This window comes from Rhea pennata, chromosome 6, assembly GCF_028389875.1.
Source record: "Rhea pennata isolate bPtePen1 chromosome 6, bPtePen1.pri, whole genome shotgun sequence".
Taxonomy (NCBI): Eukaryota; Metazoa; Chordata; class Aves; order Rheiformes; family Rheidae; genus Rhea; species Rhea pennata.
In genome coordinates, this window is record NC_084668.1 from 36,544,547 (window position 1) to 36,567,976 (window position 23,430).

The 23,430-nt window shown below is 40.9% G+C and overlaps 1 protein-coding gene across 5 annotated transcripts in view; it reads right to left on the reverse strand.

Moving 5' to 3' along the window:
- Window positions 1–16,846, reverse strand: part of ABI2 (abl interactor 2) — a 72,361-nt gene extending 55,515 nt beyond the window's left edge. For all 5 annotated transcript variants that reach the window (XM_062579173.1, XM_062579170.1, XM_062579172.1 and 2 more), the window contains exon 1: window positions 16,713–16,846. In XM_062579173.1, the coding sequence (XP_062435157.1) occupies window positions 16,713–16,829 (117 nt within the window). In that variant the 5' untranslated portion in view covers window positions 16,830–16,846. The remainder of the gene's footprint in view (window positions 1–16,712) is intronic.
- Window positions 16,847–23,430: the final 6,584 nt, after the last annotated feature.

A 23,430-nucleotide genomic window follows, 5' to 3' on the forward strand; every position in this document is an offset into this window, starting at 1 on the left:
TGAAACATAATTGTATAACATCACATATACCACACAGGTGTAACTGATCGTTGTGGAAAGACAAAACAGAAACTTAGACCAGCAAAGGAATAACTGATCTTGATCTAGTGTGTTTGATTAGAATATGCTATTGGAAATGCATGCTTTAATTGTCACAGGTTTGACAGCTGCTCTGCTTACCTACAAAAGAACACCTTTCTGAAGCATATTTCTAGAGGCTGTTATCCGCACCTAAATGAGATGGTAATTCTATGTAGCAAGATGCATACGCTACATTCAAAGTATAAATTCAACATTGTATTCAAGGCAAAAAAAAGGCTGTGTTTAAGGAAAGCAAAGCATTGACATTAACTGACAGCCAATACTGTAGAACCGGACACCATAGTCAAAGTTCTATGAAATCTATGTGGTTGTTCTTTCGGTTTACCCACAGACAGTAGATTACATATAAAATAACTTCTTTGAATCAAGCATATAGAAGGTTAATACAAAGAAACTGAAAAGAACATGTCTAACTCCTTGGGAATGCTGTTGTGTTCTCAAAATACAAAGCAAGAGTTTCTATTTCAAAAAAGTTTACATTCCTTCCTTCTGTTTTCAAAGCCAACTGAAGATAGTACTGAACTATAACCTATGTGAACTCCACACAAAATTATACTATCAGTCTCCAAAAAAAACAACTTAACAGTATCTCAGACAACATCCACAAGAAAATCTTTGCTCAGGACCTTGTAGAGGAAACTGCCAGGGAACACAGTTCCATCAATATATCTTACAAAGAATCAGGCACAGCACCAGGTAGATCACTTTATAAATCTGACAGCAATTATAAAATGGAAGACGAGCACAGCATACAATGGAACAACTGGTTCTAACAAGAATGTCTCAAAAAAATTGAGTATCACAAAAGCTAAAAGGTTATTTCAGAAAAGGACAGACTCATGAATGAGATAAGGACTCTGAAGGTAGTCCACAGCACCAGCACTGCCCAAAAATTAGCAGTTGTCCATCTCTACACATGTATTAATCATGTTACAGATTTTAGCTTCCACTAAAGAACAAATTTCAGTGCAAAGACACCTGCAGGGACCATTTTAACATTATTTCCCCCAAACATACAAATTTTATTTTTTTTTCTCTGTTCATCTATTAAGAAGCCAGATTTCCAACAGGCCATTTTGGATTTATTCAGATACTGATTTCTGCACAAACTGATGCCCTACTGCCCAAGACTTGTGTAATTATTCCTTAGTCACTCCTCTATCAACAAAGATACATTTTTTAAGCTATGGAACACTATTTTCCCCCCAGTCAATGTCTATACAGCAGGAAAAATTCATACTAGACAGGCAAGGCACCATCTGTCATAGGCTTTTTGGCAGAAGATAAAAATGTACTGTTATTTTTCCCCTAAGACAGTCGCAGCCAAAGCAGTCCAATAAAACTTAAAATCAGAACTTCCATGAAAGGAATTACTCAGGTTGCAAACAATCCAGTATTATCCTCCTCTAACAAAATTCCTATTAATTCTTTCAGATGTAATAGTCTTAAAAATCATTTTTCTACGTAATTCTAAAAAAAAAATTAAATAAATAGAAAATGGTGAGAAAGCAACTCCTTCCTGATGTACAATCTGAATCAGGTCATGAATATTTCAACAAAGGAATAACCTTAATCCCACAGATAAGAATTATTATGCTATTTCCCATACAGGCCAAATTTCAGCATATCCAACTACAACTGCTATATCAGATATTTTTATGCATTCTGGTAAATCTCACAATGGCAAGAGTTCTTACCCATAAATTAATCACTGAGTCTACAAGCACTGTGTGCAGTCTTGAAGCCAGCCTACTTGAACTGCACTAAAAATATGCCTAAAGCTTAAAAGTAAATATATCTACATCTTTGTTCACTAATGGAAGTTCAGAAGAAAAGTGTCTCAGATTGATAAACTAGCTGAAAAAGCGTAGGCATGGTAAACCAAGTTGAGGACCACATTCAGAAGCGCTACCACTTATATCTGGACCTTTCCCATAACTCCATGCAAGAGTTTCCTCAGCATTAGCAGAGCTAAGGAAAGAACAGCCACTAGCCTAAAGGAGACAAACAGCGAAAATTTGACTGTACAAGGCCTTAACACCTCCGTAGATATACAGATGCAAGTTGTATAAAGACTAATACAAAAGCACAGAATGCAAAACAGACATATATGCAGTTAGCAGAATCTTTTTTCTGCAGGATTGAGAGTCTTGTACACTTAGAAAAATTTGGGCTTACGGACAATCCATTCTCTTCATCCTATAATTCACTGAAATGCAAATGTAGAACACAGTAGAAAGCTCCACACAATGAGCTACCACTCCTGAAATGGCCAAAAAAATCTCCTTCAGGCTGAAATTCTAACACTTAGCAACCAGGTACACAGCCCATCTCTACAGTATACCAAGCCAATCCTACAGAAGTAAAAAACCAAGCTTGATATCAAACTTGGGTTATTTTCAGTCCACTGTATCACCATTAATTTACCCATCATTGATACTTATTTTTGTCCAATGTCAGAGTTTAGAAGAAAACACAAAATGGGAAACTTCTCTTCACTATACCTTAATATAATGACTAGTCACATATTTAATTAGTATAGTAGTGTTACAATGAACTTACAGTAATACAAGATTATGGGATAAAAACAAAAAATGACATTGCAAACTGGTGAAAGGACATGATTCCTCACAAAGCAGTTTTGTGCTGGATTACAGGATATGAAGAATCCCCATCTTAGCATTTCCTTCACTATAATTATGACACCTTCCCAATATTCAGGTAAACAGAATGAGAATCTCAAACTCAGTTTATTCACCTAATTCCAGCAACATTGTCTTTCTGACAATGCAGAAAGATAGTGGATTAAAAGAAAAAAAAAAATGAAAATTAGCACATGGCTACTGTTTAACAGAAATGTATTTTTCTTCTGTGTCATTGGAACATTATGACTTTTCGTTGATTATGGTGAGCCACGGCTAACTGGACAATGCAAACAAGATCCGAGAGCAACGTGTCTCAGTACAGACTATGGATCAACAAGAGACAGGAGAACAAACTGTTGGATTTCAGTATGGAAACTGCTGCAAAGGTACACAGATGTCCAGCACAGCATGAAGACATTTTACTGTTTTAGAATCACAAACATTAAACAGACACTGATAGTTTATCGCATCCTCACAAAGGAGCGGGTACAACCACTGCCATGATTTAGATATTTTGTTTTACACAAAGTTTGCCCAATTTGCATGTCATAGATGAGATCTGACCAACTCCTTACACAAGACATGCAAAAGAAGAAAAACCACACAAGTTACCCGTGCCATTTATTAGGACTCTTGTGTTGAGTACATGAAACCATGGGAAGAAGAGACACAGCTGTTTCGTAAGTTACACAGCAAGCAGACAGACTTCAGCACTGAAGGTGCCATTGGAATGAGGCCACACTGAACTCAGAGATCTGAAGTGCACCTTAATAAAATGTTATTAGGTTCATTACTTCATTTATAGGTCACAATTACTGTATTCTGTACTCCCCAGCCCCAAAAACAATTCTGAACTCCACCATTCTGTGCCATGCTGATGCATCAGAAACTGATTATTCCCAGCCCAAGATCTGATCAAGAATATCTGGCAGCAGAGTGATCACACATTACATTAGAGTCCCCTCTACACAGCAACAGGGGGAATAAAAGCAGCCTCCAGCAATCAGATAAACAAGAAAATGGATCCTAAAGATGATGAAGAAAACTGCGGTTCTGAAGAACTACCAGGTAATGCAGCACCAATGCAGTTCTCCTGGCTAAGCTCAAGGATACTGAAGGACATAATAGTTAAATCTACTTTCCCAATAAACTTAAAGTCATTTCTAGATTAGGACTTTTCACAAGTTTCCAACCTACAGCAAACAGACTGTGGATTGCTTCATAAACTTTCAGAGAAATCTGAATGATTTCTGATAGCTCCTGGTTACCACAGGAATAAAAACATTAGAGAGATACAACAACAAAAATATTTCAAATATATTAAATGTCATCTTATCTGATAAAAAGTTCACTCACGTTGTATTCTTTCATATTTAGAAGTGAATTCATTTGTTTTCCAGTCATCCTAACAGGTCGCTATAATTGGATATTCCACAACTACTACAGACAATGCACATGAGAGAGACACTGCGTGTGCGAGGGCACAGAATGTCTTGCACGCATGAGAGAACATGGGACATTGTGAGAAACATGGTGCAAGAGAGAGTGACAGAGGGAGCTCTGAGAGAGGGCAAAGAGAAGGGGGTGCCAGGGAGAGACTGCCAAGTTGCTTTTTATTCTTCAAGCAATTCCCTTTGCCAACTACATAACCCCTGATCTCCACCTCCTCAGGCAACAGGCTTTTCTGTAACCCACACCATCCTCCAAACATCTTACTCATCAGTTTGTCCCAAAAACGCAGGAAATATCATCCTTCCTCCCCCGCCTCCTTTAGCAGAAGAAACATATGACAACATTTCTAAAAGAACTGTGCTTAAACAGAACCCTTATAAGAGTTCATGAAACCTAGTCAAAAAGGTACTTGAAGGTAGCTTCTTCCCCTCTGTTTGTAAACAAAAGCAGTATTTACCCTGATTTGTGAAGCCTGAGCTGTGGATATGAAAAGCATCATGTAAGAGCAGTATTACTTAAAACTGAAAGGCCTAGGTAGAAGACTGCTCAAGCTGAGTTTCGGTTTGTACAGAGGTGTGAAATGAAGTGAATGGCATCCTAGAGGACTCTATTTGTTTTATTAAAAAAGACAAAATAACATAATATATACAAAACCAATTTTTTTGAACAATTCTTGCATTTCAGTCTCCCTAACATTCTTAATCTATCTTTCATATCCACCTCCAAAAAAATCCAAGCCACAAGCACTTTGAGAATTCAGGCCTTTCAGAGCTGCCCCAGGAGTTTTATTCAATGTACCATTTAGTATAGTCTTATGCCACAGGAGGCCCAAAAGCTAATGGCAAAGTCAACTCTGTAGAACCATGGAGCTGACAGCTCCCACCCCAAAGACTACGCAGTAAGACTACCCAATCCCTCCCTCAAACAAATGTGGTTATGGTCTCCTTTAACAGAAGGGGAACCGAGATTTTGTCTATATGGGAAGTCTGCAGTAGCTTAACCCACGCTGATCCCAGAATTTCAGATCTAAAACCAATGTTTAATCTCCAGAGTACCTTTCTTCCTCAAATCCTAAAACACATCAGCACACTCTTTATGGAAAAAAAGAGGGGTCCAAGAAAACTCCTACTGTTGACAATACCATTGTGCAGCCACCCTAGGGTGGTCAGAAAATGGAAGAAAGTTTTGTTGTTTTTTCTTTTTTAAAAAATAATTAATTTAAAAGCAAAAGGAAGAATTCTCTTAAGTACCTTTATCATCTATAACTTAAGTCATTTAGATTTTAAATTACTTTAGATTTTTGCTCCTGCTCCCAGCAAGATGTACATTAAACAGAAAATCAGCCTGAGAATATGCACTCAACAGAAAAAAGTTGAGAATGTTGCTTATAAAAGAAGTTAAATTTATTACAATTGGATTTAAAACAAACACAGAGTGTACAGACTACTTTTTATCTTCCATTTTCCAAACTGGTCAACTTACAAAGATGCGCATACAGTCAGAAATAATTTTTCGTTCAGGAAAGGACTTCCCTTATGACAATCCACTCTGAACCTGACAGAAAGGACTGCAAAAACATCCTCATCAGCTCAGACTGGCTATGCACTGCTTCTCCATCCAATGCTACATTTGCTTTAGAAAAGCTTTATGCTTTTCCACAATTCCATTTGCCTCCAGTTCTCTAGTTACCAGCCACTGAGGGAAAACCCACCGAATTTCACAAGCATCATCTTAGCACTCACATATATACTCCATCATATAAAAATCTGTAGTTCTCTTTCCCACAAACGAAATTTATCTGGCCTGACTTCTTAACTGACATCAAAAAACTTAACACTCTCACTGCCTGTCCTTGGAAAGCCAATCCAACACGGATACATGCAGTTAGCACTTCAAAAGCTGGTAACTGATGAAAGGTGTAGAACTACACCTCAGCATACAGGAGATACAGTATTAAATAGAAGCAACATCCACAATAATCCAGTGAAACGGATTACAGTGAATGGTACAAAGTGCTACATACAATGGAAATAAAACTCTGTCACAGAGAGATTCAGAACAAATGCAAGGTGAAAGCATACACAAGAAAACAATACAACTGTTCTCACTATTTTTTTAAAATGTCTAACCTTTTTAAGGATCCTATTAAATCTTGTACCTTAACAGGTACAGGAATAATAACAAGTACAGCAGTAACTCCACAGATTATGTTAAGCAGCATTATCTATCAAGCTAAATCAAGTATTTTTTGCATTTTATTCAATAAAAGTGGAAAGATGTGTATATAGATCATATTTTTATTTGCATATTCTTTTATTTTTATACTTTCTGTCTGAGATAACAGCCGCCTTTTTCAGGCCGTGCTTATATGGACATTGTTCAGTATCTCTGATGTCTGTCATGCCCCTCAGCCTCTGATTTTGCTTTTAGTGGCGTCGGGGGCAGGGATTCTTTTTCACTTTTACTACTTCTTCTTTCAGATATATTTACATACAGAGAAAACAATTGTAAACTTTCCATTTATTTATTCATGGCATGGTATCTTTAGTATTCCATTATATAATTGGGGAGGGGGGTAGTCCTTTTATGGACAAATACTTCATGCTTGTCTCCCCCAAGACAGATAGATGTATGTTAACTAACTAAAGATAGCCATTAACTTGGGATATTTAACACATTTACACTCCCCACCAGTTTCCACAGATGTTTATCCAATAAACAAACTTATGGAGAGCATAAACATTTGCGCTCTGCAGCAAATATTCTGCCTCTCTCACAAGAACAAGCTCCACTTTTCATGCTAACTTACAGACTTGCTACCTACTCAAAAAAAGAGAGAACTGAAAACTTAGCAACATTCAAGACCCCCCAAGCTAACAGTATTAAGACACACTTCAATATCGTTACAAGAATACGTACTACATATTCAGTAAACATACTCTTTCAGAATTATGAGTAAAACTAATCAAGACATTTTAATGTACCTTGAATTCATACTAGACTACTCACTCTGCAATGGCTTTATATTTTTTGTGAAACAGACTAAACTTTTCTCTTAAAAAATATCATGCTCAAAAATATTATTTTAGTTATGTTTATATATCCCTGTCTGCTAAGAAGAGCAGCAGTAACTACAGATTTCAATTTGATTGTTCTATGACACAAACTACATAGAAAGATAAACACTAATCCTGCTTTCAAAAGTCACATCTTTCCTTAAAGCTATTTTTCATGATCCTTCCATGCTTAACGAGTGTTTGCACCTACTGCTCAGTTTTCACTAGAACCAAAGACAAAAAGAAATCTTCATGTTCTCACTACTAACCTTCAGGCTCAAACAGCAGCACTGGTACTCAGCAGCAGATTGAAATAACTGAGTCTGATGCTTGCTGTCTTGTAGGAACTTCACTCCTAGCTTACCAGAGTCAGTCTAACAGCTCAGTTCTCAGCAGGCATGGTCTCACTTCTTCCCTACTTCATCCCCCCTCCTCTTTGGCTCCACGCTCCCACCCTCACTGAGCAAACTCAATGATTTTTTTCTTGTCCCTGTTAGTTTTCTGATGGTTTAGCTACTGGACCAGCTCACCAATGACTAGTAAGGCACAGACCTGGCATAACGATTCAGAGATATGAGATGGGCTCAGGGACCATCCCCCTATACAGCAGCAAAGCCTAACATTTGCAGCTTTTGGGAGGCACTGCTTTAACTTCTTACCATACTACATTCCAAAGCTTTCTAAGTGGATAAGAGTAAGAATTTATTTACTCAGCTATTTAAAATGTGAGTTATTAAATTTACAAATGTGAGTATTTAAATCTTTTTCATGAGGGTCCAGCAGGCAGCTTATCGCATCTCAACCCTTCAGCATGGAACAAGTCTATTAGGCAACCTTGTGAATCTCAAACCTTCATGAATCTCAAAATCTGAATGCCTTAATATTCCCATGCACAGCATATAGTTTAGAGCCACTGCCATAGCCACCTAGCCAACAATGCACCGGACAGAGAGAAACTTGGTACCTGGCCTCTGTCGCTGGAGAGACTGGGCCACTCTGTCTGAAACTCTCGATCTCATCAGTGAAACTTTATATTTAAAGCTGACAAGCAAGTCCTATCATAAGCCACTCAAAAGCAAAGTTTACTTAATCTTTATTATAGGTAGGTATGATGGAAAAATTTCCTTCAGCTCTTAAAATGTAAGTGTAAACTACCTTCCCTATCCCTGAACACAGTCAATCTATTTATACTAACACTAAAAAACAAAAACTCATAGAAATGCTTGTAAGATTTATCTTAACACTTTACCAGAAATACTGATCAAAAAGAATGAAAGAATATCTGCATTCTAGTGAGGAGCATCAACCTCCCAGTAATTTTCCTACCCATTTCCTTTTTCCTATAACAAGTTAAAAATCAGGATCACCAGCTTGCTTTATCATTTATGGCAGATGGGTATATAAACAAAAAATGACAGTAGTTCACAATATAAGAAACAGGTTTTTTGAAGCTTACTCATTTCTGTTTGCATAAACATCTGTTTGAAAACTGAAAGGAATAAACTTAAAGCATTTTGATAATCATGGCATGCAGATTGAAATATGCACCTTCAGACAAAAGCAGCTCAGGCTTCTCTCCAGTCTGTTAATAATATCAGCTGAAGAGGCAACTTAATAGTCATGATCTGATCTTCTCAGAGGATAGTTTTAAAAACCTGATAGAATCTACAACATAAACCAACTTAAACAAAACAGTATCCAGTTCAAAAATTGACAAAAAGCCCCAAGATTATTCAAGAGGTTTGTGACAAAGTTCATGTATATTTGAGCAGTAAATTCACAATAAAGTTACAATTAGCCCTAATAAAAACATTCATATTTAGCTAAAACAGTTTTTAACTTCAAGAAAAGATACTACACTTAAATTTATGAGTTTAGCACAAAACTAGCACTGGCTATATGCATAACCAACTAAGATGACTAACAAAACCCCAAACCAAGTAACATGAGTCCATTACCCTGCAATTCACTGAGCATAAACCAACTACTTCACTACAGTAACAGTAAGCTAATAATAATAATACAGCAAGCACTTATATTTCAAACTGAATGACTACCAATATTACAATGACACCTGCTGGGAAATAAGCTAGAGGACAAGCAGATAGAAGCTTATATAGAATCCATAATTCAGAGTATATCACCATAAATTTGACAGATCCAGCTGCCAGTCGTATCTGGGAACCTGAAAATTAAAATTTCTCACTGAAATAGGCACAACACGTTCACAAGGGCATATTATTTAATCCACTTCAAAAAAATGGCCTATCTAACCAGCAAGAATCCTGAAAAGAGGAAATACCCACATTTAGTTACCTATCATTATGAGCTTCATCCACTGATGGACAGTTTTGCTTTATAAAGTCTGAGCAGCACAATAACTAAAAATTCAGGTAAAAGAATCCAGTAAAATTCACAGAATGTAGATTGCTAAGCAAGAAGTTGGTTTCAGTTGCACAGTTAAATGTCAAAACATAATATCTGAAAACAAAATCCACTAAAAATGGGCCACCAGTTTGGCATTTAGACTCCACTGAAAATATGCTGCAAAACATGCTACTTAACATAGACCTGTTTTCTTCTCCAATAAATATTCTGCTGACCATAAACAAGTGAAAAATCTTACTCTGTTAAGTATTTAGTGGAGAAGGTCTTGTCTTAGATGGTGTACCACCACGGTCCACCACTTCCTGCTTTAAAAACTACAGCAGTAAGCCACAAAGACTAATGACTGCAAATTCAAATAAAATACCAGGAACAGGCTATAAATTTTAGACAGCTTATTAAGTGCAGGATGCAGAAGCATGCTACTCTGCATTATAATTTTTGATCAATATTATTCATTAATTACAATCAGGAAATAATCTATAGAACGCAGCTACTAGATATACCACTTTTAACTACCATTTAATATTATGAGACTTGCTTTCTTTCTAATAACAAATTACATATTTATAAATTCTATTTTCACATCTGTATAGTATTACTACCAGCAACTTCCATTACCACTGATAAAACAACTCATGTTATTTCCACATGCACTTAACAGAGAATCAATCTTACTCTTCCTGAACCCCAATTTGAACTCATGACACTATTAAACACATTACATCAGCTCTCCTGGCAAAACACAGCACAGTTAATGCAAGGGGAAGTAGAGTGTTTGAGTGATAAATACTTCACCAACTTTACCAGCTGCACTTTTTGAGTTAAAACAGACAAGATGTCCCTATACTTAGATTATCAACACAAAACTTACAAACCAATAAGCTCCCTGTAAACCCTGAGCATAAAGCAGATATGCAGTAACAATTTATGCAAGCCTTTAATATAGCTACAATTCAGGGAGGCATATCTTGCCTAGGAAATACCAGTCTGAAATTTTATTTTAGTGAATTCAAATACCTTTATTTCTAATTATGTCAAATACGGAAAATATTTGGTGTCATATCAGAAGAAGGGTTTTTCTGCATATCCTGGTAACATAATATGGAAGCTAGATAATGCTCCCCTTTAAGCAACAGCACTTGGCAACCTTCCTTTAAATTATCACGTTGTCATGGGTTAGACACTGGATGATTCAGTAAGCATAGGGGAAGGAAGAACAAACAAGTAAAAGAACCCAGAAAAAAGCATAACTACTATTGCTAGATCGTTTATAGCAGCACCACAGTCCATCATTCAGTTACTTCCTTCATAAAAAAAAAAAAAAAAAAAAAAAAAATCCACCTTAAGGGAACACAGAGAAATGGGAACAGATTGGGAAATCACTCTTAAGTAATCTGCAGACCGAACAGAAGAGAGCATCAGAGGGAAGACAGTAAAAAAAGCAATGAGACCTTCCCTTACTTAGCCAGCTACTGTAAATCTGCAGAAAGTATCACTCCTTTATATTAGACAAACATTGACCACATAGATTAGTAATTATTAAGCTTAGTTTGCACAGCTTAAGTGTTGGGTTTCAGTGATAAAAACAAACATAAGTAAATGTTAATGCAAACAGAGCGTACTGGAGTAATATTCGCTCAGGTATATTACTTCAGTTTTACAAAATCCTAATGTAACCTAGTGTGTGAGATATGTCTATGCACTATAAAACAGGCTGAAAGCCTCACTCATTGCATCTGTGAGCAAGCTATTATAAGCATGTATGCCCATATATCCATTATCACTGTTTTACCAGTTTCCTAGTATTTTTTTAAAAAGAGTTTTAATTTGTCAGTATCATCCTGAACTTCTGGACCAATATTCCCTGAAGTTCATCAGTACCCAATTTCATGTCTGCAGAACAAGCCTTTCATCAGCACTAAGCTTAACCACCTCTTCAATATAGCTGGATTATAAAATAAACAAATTTGGGGAATAGAAAAGTTGAAAATAATGACAACAGCTTTCCTGTTACCCAGATTTCTGATTATTAAGTAAATTTTAAAAATCCAGTTAAGCTGTCTTTCTGTTAAGGTGATCCACATTTCATCCTCATTAGAGAGGACAAAGATCTTTCTCAAACATGTTTATAAACCAATTCACCAGCAGATCCACATACATCTAATGACCACTATTTCTGTAATTTAAAAAAATCCACAGGTAGAAGCTTTCTTCTACAGTCATCTGGGCTATTTAATTCTTTTTTTTTTTAAAGCTATATTTCTACTCTTTACAGTTGCAAAAAGCCTTCCATATGTTAATAAACGCTTTATTCTCTTGCCCAACCTATGGGAAGATGTTTCCAAAGCTACAGCTACTTGATCTGCTAAAAAAATCAAAGTAAAATTAACAGGTATGTGGGTAGCAACTATGAAACAGATCAGTCTATAGACTGTAGTAAAATTTCTGAGAATCAAATAGTTTTCACCTTTATGCCTATTTCAAGTTATCTGCAAGGGCTGAAAGCTGCTACTTCTAATGCTCAGGAGGACAGAATATTCGATAACAGGAATAAAGATCTACTTCCTATCCTTTCCCTCACAAATACCAGAAGGCTGGTTCTGAAAACAAAACTCAGCACAGCCATGGCAACCTGAAGACTATGAAGTCAGGAAAACTGGAAGCTCACTCTTCTTTTCCAGTCACTGGAGTTGACAAGTAAACCATCATATCATTGAAAGACTAAGATACACAGCGCCTGCTAGAAGAATCTAGAGAGCACAGCACACAGAAATCCCAGTGCTGCTTTTGAAAGCTGGACAGGACACGGAGGTTTGGCTTTTTACTCAATTCTGCATGCAAACTTTGCTGGCAGGACTTTTTTATTTTTTCTCTTCTCCTTTTTTTAATCTGTTCCTGCTAGATACCTACTGTCTGAAAATTCTCCATCTAGTAATTTTTTTCTGACTTTTTTTCAAAAATGAGTTAATAGATGCAAGCATTCAGTTACTCTAGAAAGCTACATGCACTACATGAAATTAAAAGCAGGTGATGATCATTAGAAAGAAACAAAAGATTATTCCAGAAGAGGCTTATACAAGCACTAAGAAACGCAAAGATAATGCCAGAATTTACTTTAGTGTAACAGTAACAAGATGTGCAAATAACCTAATTATTTAGAGTATTTTTATTTTTTGGACCATCAAAATTCAGACTTTTTCTTTAGGATATGCCTGATCAAAAACAGTGGAGGAATATGAAAACTATGTAAACATGGCACACTAACCAGTATAACTATTCTCTGGGCTTTATGAGAGACTCAGATAAGTCAATAATATATAATTGCAATTTTTTTATATCAAGTACATCAGATAATCAAATTTTATAAAAATACTCTGTTGCACAGTTTAGACTGGGACTCAACTTGGTGAAAGCCGACAGTATTAGAACGCAATGCTTTGAGCAAGCAGTATAAAATTTAACCTCTGATTGACATTGTGTCAGCTCTAACAAAAACATCCTCCAAGATAAAAACAATCTTCTAAACACGAACATGCGTTTTCCTCTTTTCTTAAGGAAAAAAAAAAGTATGACATAAAAGTAACTATGATTTCTCCAAGTTATTAGAAGAATAAAACAACCTTTCTGGAAAGTTACTTACTTTTGCAGCAATATAAGCAGATTAAAGTGAACAATGTATGCATTTATGTTTAAAACCTGAATTATTACTACTCTTATTTAAAATCAAGTCAGTCATAGAAAAGTTATAAGAATAATTGCTGTACTATGCAAGCGGAGATCATACTTTAAGTTTTTGTTCTACCAATCTATTTTCCTATTTAAGAGAGTAGTGCCTCTTTAAAAACACATCATCTTAGCATGTAATTTTTTTTTTTTTTTTTTTTTTTTTTTTTTTTTTTTGCTGGAGTGCTGAGAGCCTGACTTATCTGGAGAGAAAAATTTAAAAAGAGTAAGTCTTGAACAAGAGCAACAAATGAGAAAAGCTTTTCTTGCCAGAACAGTAGCCCTCCTTACATAATAAATGGAACTGCAGACATGAAGTATCTGCTGCATTTCCTACCCATTTATCATAAGATTTTAAGTTGATGTGCTCTGATATACTACTGTATCACAGATTCAAGGGAAGAATAGCAACTTATTTAATATCCCCTTCTTGCTGTAGTAATCAAGCTCAGTAAGTATCAATCACAATTTGGCTAATCAAACAATGCCAAGATTTCAAAGAAGAGATTTTTCATCTCATACAAATGGGTGAAGTGAGCTACAATCACAGCTCTACTGCTATGAACTAGCAATTCCCACATGTTAGGAGATTACAATCTTGACTATTTTGAAGGTGCTATGATGCTGCCAAAGGGGAAAAATGACATCCACCTTTGCACTATAGTTCAAATTCTCCATTAGACTGACCTGTGCCAGTGCTGACACTGTAGCAACTTCTGAACTTGAAATTAAACCCACAAAAACCTCAAAGCACCAACCGGTAAAGAAAAATGGAGCAGCCTTTCTACTGACAAATACAGGTCAATGTAACGTTCGCCCCAATCACTATACTGCCTAGCATTCAACAGATAAGTTCAGATCTCAATCATGTTCTGAACCTCCTCTAAGAAATCTCAAAAACATCCATGACAAAACCTTCTGTCAACAGTGAAATACTAAAAGATTACAGCAGAATTCGTCCCACTTCACAACATGACTTTTGGGGAGATCACTCTCCACGTAATCACAAGTCCATCCTCCTTCAGCATAAAATGCAAGGCTACTTTTTTGGACGTATTTTAGACATAATTTTGGAATAATAATTATTCTTAGAAGCAAAACCAGCAATGTTATTAATTATATTGATTTACTTTTTTCCACTTTTTAAGAGGGAAAAAAAAAAGTCAGCCTTGGGTATGGAGCATATGAAGGAGTTTACGTAGTTTTGGTAAGAGACACTGTGAGTGTGGGGTGGGTTTCCCGACAGATTCGTTACAAGGACACTCACATCTACCAAACCCAGAAGGCCTTCAAGTTGGAACTCTTCTCTAGAATAATCCTACACTACGGTTTCTCAGTCGGTATCAAAGGGTTCATACGCTATCTCCAGCTGACTGGGGACCTTCACTCCTCACTTGTTTAAACACTTTCATACTGTGACGCATCCCGCACTTCACAGTCAACACTCACCATGCAATTTTGTTCTTTCATTCTAGCCTTCCCCTGAAAGCTCTCCATCATCATGACGTTTGGATGAACTGACAACAGTCCTGCTATGTGGTGGCCAGAATCCATCAGGCTTACCAATAGTGTCTCATTCATCTTCACTCACCATCTGTTTGTATCCATCTCCTATTATTCTAGATCATCCTTAGATTGCATGCTGTCTGGGGCAAGAACCATTTTTTTTGTTCTGTATTTGCACAAAACAGCACAGCATTTTCCTCCTCTGTGGTTTCTACTAAAACAATACAAGTGGAGCTGTTGGATATGGATTTTATAATCCTTTGCTTATAGGAAGAACACTCAAGAAGGTCAAAGAAACAACAAAAAAAAAAAAAAAAACAAGGAGAGAGAGAGCTCGAACTACATTCCTCTTTTCCTATCAGTTCCACCCTTCCAAGACTCCTAGCTCTTTTTCAAAAAAAAATCAGTTTCCTAGTTTTATAAAAAGCATAACTTTTAAAACATGTGTCAGGTGACAGCAGTAATAAAATATTTTAACATATTTTTCCTTTAAAAAGTGACATTAATTCAACATACGGAATTTTACTAATTACATAATAAAGTATACATATACAATTTCACTGTAACTGACACGTTTGCCAAGTGACCTAACAAATCTTCTCTCTAAAAGAAGGTTGGTCATTCACCAACTCAAAAGAAACAGTCTGAGCCTCTCTACAGTGACATTTTAACTATTCCCTCGTCACTGCTCAAATAGTCTCTTCCACCTTCATTGATAAAATAATCTAACCACAGCTCTTATCCCTACTTGCCCTCTGGAAACACACAAGCACTTTCCACTTAGGGGACAGAAAGCAAAAATAAAACTGAAAACCTGTGCACTTCTTTCAGCACTGACACCACAAAATCACGCCCCTCTCTTTCTTTTCTACACATCCAGGTCATTTTTAGGAGCTGCCCATTGCTAATTTTATTACTGTTGTTGGTTTTTGTTTGAGGTTTTTTTGAGGGGAGAAAGTCTCTCAATTTGGTCCCAATATCAACAACTATCCAAGTAAAGAGATCGCATCTTGCTTCTCTTCCTAGCAAAGAGTCTCAGCACCAACCCCACTTCTCGGTGGTCACTGCAAAATGATACACTGCAGCAACAACTTCTGCTCAGAATCTTCACCCCTAATTCAGTATCATCTCTTCCCCTGTTTCCCCTGTACCATTCTTTCTTCATCGTGCACCCATCACTTGGCAGCTGCCCACCCGTTTGAATACTGCAGCCTTGCTTGTGAAGAGACATGTATAAACTGACAGGCAGATCCCAATTAAAAATTATGTCAGAGTGCTGTAGCTTAACAAGTACAAATACTAAATTTAAAGGAGTCAAGTATCTCCTCGGTTTATCACGTCATGCCACTGCTGTCACCCAAGGAGAGGGAAAGGTAGGAAGGGAACGAGAGAAAACCTGAGATAAACATTCAGCACACTCACGAAGTGGAAGGAATTTAATTTAGAAACCGATTAAATATTTAAACGCCGTGTCACGCCAGGGTAGCTCGTTCTGGAGGTGAACCCGCTTTCCTCCTCCCCAGGCGGCGGCAGCAGCCGGTGCCACCCGCCCTCCCCGCGCCACCGTGGCCACGGGGGACTACAGTGGGGAGAGAGAGAGGGGATGGCGCGACCCCGCTGCCTCCCCCGGCGCTGGGAGCGGGGCCCCGACCAACGGCGGCGGCGGCGGCGGCGGGGCCGCCGCGACCCCGCCGAGCGGGGGCTGCCCCCCCGGCCCCGCCAGCGCCTCAGCGCCTCAGCGCCCCGCCGCTCGCGCGCGAGCGCGGCGACCGTTAGGCGCGCGGCGACCGTTAGGCGCGCGCGGCGACCGTTACGCTGCGGCCGCCCCGCCCCGCCGCACCTGGATGTAGTTGGTCTCGCAGTACTCGGCCACCCGCTCGAGGTTCGTGTAGCTGTCGAACAGGGCCCGGCGCCCCCCCGGGATCTCCTCCTCCAGCAGCATCTGCAGCTCCGCCATCTTCACATCCTCTCACCCCCGCCCGTCCCGCCGCCGCCGCCGCCGCCCCCCGGCACGCTCCCGCCGCCGCCCGCCCCGCTACCCGCCGCCCGCGCCCGGCCTCGCGCCGCGGGCAGGCTGCGCGCGAGACCCCCACCGCGGCGGGGGCGGGGCGCGGTCGGGCCGGCACCTCCTGCGCATGCGCCCGCCCCCTCTTGCTCCCCCCCCCTCCCCCCGCGCGTGCACACACACACACGCTCCCTCCCCGTGCCCGCCGCTCAGGCGCGCGCGCCCACTTCCGGCGCTGCGGCTCACATCCGGGACGCGCGGAGGGGCAGGGTGCGCCGGGAAACCCCTTCCCCCGCCGCGCCGCGCCGCGCCGCGGCGGGAGGGGGAGCTAGCAGCGAGGGCGCCTGAGGGCCGGCGACCGTTGGGCCGGCCCGCGCGTCCGGGCGGCCGTTGGGCCGGTGGGCGCGCGGCGCGCTGGCGGCCGTTGGGCCGCTCCTCGCGGCCTCGCCTCGCTGGGAGCGAAGCGAAGCGCTGAAGCCTGGCTTTGGCCTCTCCACCTCCTGCACCCCACACGCACACTGTAGGCGCTGGTGGGCGGAGGCGGCGCCCGGCAGCACCGAGAGTGCGGTGCCCGTACCGCGTCCCCGTACTAGTTTGTCACGTTTGTGGGCAGGGTGGGGTTAATGAGGCAACTTAACGTGCTTGAGGTCAGGAATATGCTGAAATATGCGGGACTGGAGCTTTTTCCCTTCAAGTTTGTGACTTCTGTTTCTTGGGGAACCTTGAAAGTAGCGTTTGCTTATGAACCACTTCTAATGTGTATTTTCATTTTATGATGCCTTAGCTTTTTTTATATATATATCATTTTGCATTAACTTACTTAACAGCATCTTGCTAGCAGTGCTCTTCCAGAGCATAGGTCTAATTCCACATCCATTGATATCAATAGAAGCTTTGTTTTTGAATACAATGTGTGCTAGGGTCAGGCCCTTATGCTTTTAATGTAACTGCTGCTCGGCTCTTCTGATCAGCAGAGGAAGAACAAAATGTTTCTTTTGTGCAGATTCCATGTGAAAAGCAGCTATTGTACAGGGGCAAGAGGAAGGGTAAATTCTCAGCCGCCAAGTAGTCAGCTTTTCAACTTTAACAGAGAAAAGTGTATAATCAAAGGTCGGTTGAAACAGAGGAAAGACAGCCATGGCTAAAGCGCGGTGCTGAAGTCATGAGATCTGTTTGGTCAGCTCCTGGCTTTAACATGGACTTTGTTTTTGTCCTAGGTAAGTCACTCTGTCTCTAAAATTGCGGTGAAAATGCTCACCCTTAGAACAGTATTGAATAGTTGAATTCCCTACTGCATTCTTTCATCAGCACCTAACAGCAACCTTTCTCCCTTGTAAGAAATAATGAGCCTGCTCAGCTGAAGCCTTACAGCTTTCTCAAGGGGAGCTCGTTTCCCCTCTCAGAAATGAATTACAGCTGTGGTTACTCAGGTCATGCTCCCAGGAGGCTCCACAGAGCTCCTGCTTTTACTGTAGGGCAGCCCTGGGTTTATATTCTTCACATATTCTGACATGGTAACATGACGCTTTCCCAGCCTTCACACTTCAGAGGCACCAGGTAGAGATGATCGAGTGCTTAAGTGCTAGTGCACAAAACTGGTGCTCTGGGAAGGGTTATTCTCATGCACTGAAAGCTGGCCCAAAGGCATCCAGCTAGGCACCAGGTGGTTTCTACAATTACACATAGATCCCAAACACTTGGTGGGGTCAGTCAGCAAACCCGCAGTCTTTGGGACAGCCCTTTTAAGTTTCTTCCCTTCAAAGAGAAATAAAATAGAAATCCCTGGCCTGAGGGATGTCTGCCTGGAGACATCTTCCTCTTAGCTTGCAAAGGTTCTTGCGTGTGAAAGATGAGTGAGGCTCAGTGTTCATTAACACAGCTTTAAAAATCCTCATGTGCAAAGCATTTTTCTCCCATTTTTTTTCCTGTGGGTTAAAATGCACAACTTCAGCTACTTGATAGTGTGTTTTAATTTTTCTATAGGCAGTTGAGGTGCCAACAGACATTCATATTTTGCAGCCATAGTAGTCTTAATATCACAGAGATTTGGGGATCACAAAATACCCTGCTAGAGATCCCTCCTGCCACGACATGCACCTGAGGAAGGAAGGTCATTGCTCAACAGCACACATGCTCCATGCAGCTGTACTGGTGTGGTGTCAGGCCTCCCGCTGCTCTCTGCAGGGCGTTCTGGTGCTCGCTGCCCTAAAACTACATGGACTGACAAACTGAGTGTTGTGCAGCCTCATTCTTGGTACCCTCTACCCAGCAGGTTTAAAAAACATGAGTTACACCTCAAAAAATGTTGATTTTGTTGTAATTAAGGAGTAAATCCTGGTTGTCAGTGCCTCTAGCAATTGTTAAGCGCCTTTTGAGAGAGCTGAGCAGAGCCTTTGCTGCAGAGGCACTGGGGAGAAAAGTCAACCAAGATCAGCCAGCAAGGTGCTGCTGTACTGTGTGGCGCTCCAAGCCTTGTCCCACTGCTCCGAGAGTCCTCTACTGCCAGGCCTCAGCCTCCTGCAGATGAGTTACACTTCCACACCGAGGCACTGGGCCTCCTGCGCCCTCCCCACACTCGCTTCAGCTTGGACTCCCCCTGAGCCGCACCTGGCCCTGCTGCGGCTCCGGTGGTTACTCGCGCCGCCTTCCCGGGGTGCTGCCTTTGTGCCAGGCTGGAAGCAAGCTGAGGCTTTCCTTCCCTCGTCTTCGTTTGCTTCTCAGGTGTCAAGTCAAGCTGTCATTTGGCAACCCCCCACGGTTGTAACCCTGTGTGATCCTTCTCTTGGCAAAAGGAGAAAGCTGTGAAGATGTTAAGGGGAAGATTTTCCGACAATGCTGTTATGAGTTTTAACTCAAATTAGTAGCACCAGGTTGCAGGGAGGGGGAACTGTTAATTGTGTCATCCTCTCTCTGCACTTTTGGGTGCCATCAGGGCCTGCGTTCGGTGGAAACCTGCGAGGGGCCATCTGCTCTCAGCTCCGCGCCAGCAGATGTTTTCGCAGAGAGCTCCCATCCGTGGGTCAGGTGCTTCTTGACCTCTCAGCAGCCCTGCCAGTGAATTTTAGGGTATAATGGAAAGGATTATCTGAGATATACGCACACTCCCCTGTTCCCCAGAGTAGCTGGTCTAACCTGCCTGCATAATTAGGTGCTTGCTATCACAGCATGTTCACTTTTTTTTTTTTTTACCAGAGTAGTCTTTTATTGATTTAAATTTATACATGAAGAACCCTGCTGTCAAAACAATGGCTATCCTATAATCCTCTCTACACATACAAAAAATAATTAGAAATGGTGTTTAAATTAGACTAATGAATCCAACTACCACTTCCCTAAATTTACATAAATTAGTTCCCATCTGTCAAGTGAAGTGATGTGCTAAAGTAATTTTAAGCTTTTTAACTCCCCCAGCCTTAGTTGCAAAATTACACACTTTAACTTTTTCAAGTTTTTTTCCCCCCTTTTAATGCTTTTGTGCAACATTAGCGTAATAGCTTTAAGGCTGGGAAGCAAATGTATTTTGCTCCTAAACACACTGTGCAAACAATCACCATATAATAGTAAGGTAAGCACCTAGCGGGAGACTCCCAGCTGGGGGCAGAGATTGAAAGCAGAGGGAGACCAATATTATGCTGAGTTCCCTCGCACACCTGATGTTTTACCTCTGCCAGTCACCCAGGGGAGTCCCCTGCTCACAGAAATGTGCAGAGACAAGCAAACTACTTGGTCATGTGCAGTGTCACAGCTGGGCACCTTGTGTGTGTCCCACAGTTTGAATAACCAATTTTTAATTGGAGAAAAGTGGTAATGGCATAGCTCAAAGGCCATCGTCCATTTTTGGCACCACAGGGAGACATCACAATGAACTCATTCATTTACAAGCTTCTTCCATTTTCTTTCCTGTATGGAAACCTGAACAGCATGGTCATGACATCTAGGTATGTTAGTTAACATCCCGTTTAGACAGACGCCCAAGTCAGATATCTGACAGATACTGCTGCAGGTTCTGTACTCTTGTGTAAACAGCTCTGCTCTAGTGTTCATAGGTTCACGTTTCCAAGACTTTTCCCCTTAATAAAGAGCTTTTTTGTAAAAGGTAGAAAGAAAAGCTGAAAATCCCCGTGTTTGCTGCATTACATGGAACCTAGCACATTTTCAGCTGGACAAGGACGAGGAACAGCTGGACTCTGACACTGAGCATATGGTCATGCCACTGACCATATGCATAGGCCCAGGTCTTCTTACCCAGTCAGCAGGAAACGTTTACAGGGAGCATGGGGGAGGAAGGAGAAATCAAGAGATTGAAGAAAACAGGCTGTAGCTTATATATCTCCATTCCCCTAACAAAAACATTTTTGTGCTATCCTGCCTGCTTCAGTTAACGCGTGGATCTGCCTCTAGCTGGATGGCAGGTCTTTACCAGTCCAATAATCCAAAGCACTGGAAGCTAATAGCAGAGTGAGATATCTTTAACTGCCAAGGTTATTCCCGAATGTCAGGGGACATACCCTCAAGGCACAGCCCAAATGCACTCATATGCATCCAATGCTTGCAACTCCCCACACCCTGCAGCCACTGAGTCTCCTGCTTCCTTGGGCATTCAGCAGTTTGCTGGGCACTCAAGACTGCAACCACTGATAACCTTCCTGCTCATAAGAAACTGCTGCTGGGTAAATTGCGTCCCGCACAAACAGTAGGAGAAGTAGGACTAGTTTGCATCTCAACGAAGTATTTGCCGTAACTATTCAGGGGCTATTTCAGAAACTCTGCAGATGGAGGCAGCACGCGACTGACATCTCATACCCAACAGCCCCTCCACAGAGGGCAGGATGTGTTGCAGAGATTCGGCCCTTCTGTGCTAGGACATGTCTCATTCGAAATATCAAGCTCTTTTCTAGGAGTTCGAGTTTTCTCTTGAACCTGATTTCAATGTAGCACTGTGTGAGGACACAGCCAGTACAAGGGGAGAATCTCTCCAAGAGAGGAAGAGGTCAAGTTAAAGAGGAAAAATAATGATCTCTTCCTAACGTTTTGGACTTTAAAAGAAAACAGACAACAAATGGTCTCAAAGAGGAGAAGCCAGCACAAAGCACAGTTGCTCATCAGTTTCCCTTCAAAGGAAACAAAACACTCCAGGGGACAGAGGGGAGAAGAAAAAAGAAAGCAAAAAGAACAGCTCAAATTTGTTGTCTTTTCCTGCCAGTATTCCCTTTCCAAGATGCCAACCTCAACCAGCTGCCAGTCCTTTCCCACCCTGTCCTGACCCTTGTGGCATCACTCAGATAAGGTCTGATTTGGCTGCTGAAGAGACAGATCCTAAAGCGAGGATTGTGGAGTTAGTGCTTCACTATGCTGCAGAAGAAAATTCATCCTCTCTCAACTCTTGATTGAGGCTCACTGCAGACTCTAGCAGGTATAACTGGCCTAGTTATATCTTGTTCACATTTGCAAGTTTTCTTTGCAGCTACAAGGGTTAAAACCATTCTCTAGGGCTTCTGTTTCTTCCTGGTTTTAATGATAGTTCAGATTTTTAGGTACTCACATGACTCCAGGAACTTGGTCCCTGGAACATTTTTAATCCTGTCCTGTTTCTAATCATGCTTTAATCACATGATGTACTTCAAAAAGTAAGTTTTAGGCCTTTGCACATTCTAAGGAGCCACCAAACAAATGAGTTGTTCCTGGAATTAGCATAGAAAGCATATGGATTTATTACCCTTTCCTAACATGGAAAGGGTAATAAATCAATAAATGTATGAAGTCGTCATTTCTGCTTCCATTGCATGTCTGGTCAAGTAGTCCCCTTTCACAGTGCTACAGAGGCAGCTCCTCTTTGCACAGCTTCTGTTCACTACCACAGTTGGCAGCTCGCTCGCTCTCCTTCCCCTGACTGCCCTGTCCTCCAGCTTGGCTAACACTTAGGAGCATGTCACTCCTTTCCCTCACCCACAGCTACTTTTGACTGTAATGGTAACAGCACAAATCTCAATGATGCAGTACTGACTAACAGGAGATGGAGACTGATGTCTCCCCATCAGTCGCAGCAGCTTCACCCACCTCAGTATGAAACTGGTTTGGCAGAATATTTATGTGCAAAAGGCAGGCAGGCTTCCCTGAGAGGCAGCTTAAAGGACGCATTTATTTCAGAGCAGAGACATCTCTGAATTATTTGAGCATTTAGCAGGGAAGAGTTACAGTCTCAGCTCTGATACCCATCCTGCTACTAACTACTCAAAGTTACAGCCTCTGCACCTTGATTTTCTCCCTCTGAAGAAAAGCAAGAACAATACTTGCCCAGGCTGCTGAAGAATGGTGATGTGATATGCGGTCGTAGCCAGGGTGAGGCAAGAGACCAAGATCTGTAAGTGATTCCTGTTGTGCAAGTAGAAGGTCTATCAGTCTACGCTGAAGGCCCATGAGAGACTGTTAGGACCGGGGCAAGGTTGATCCTAATCCGGTATGAGCCATGCACCAACGCGAAGGTGTTTCTGTGTAATTACACCAGTATAGCCGATCAAATCATTTTAACCAGCTTCTAGATTGTGTGTCACAC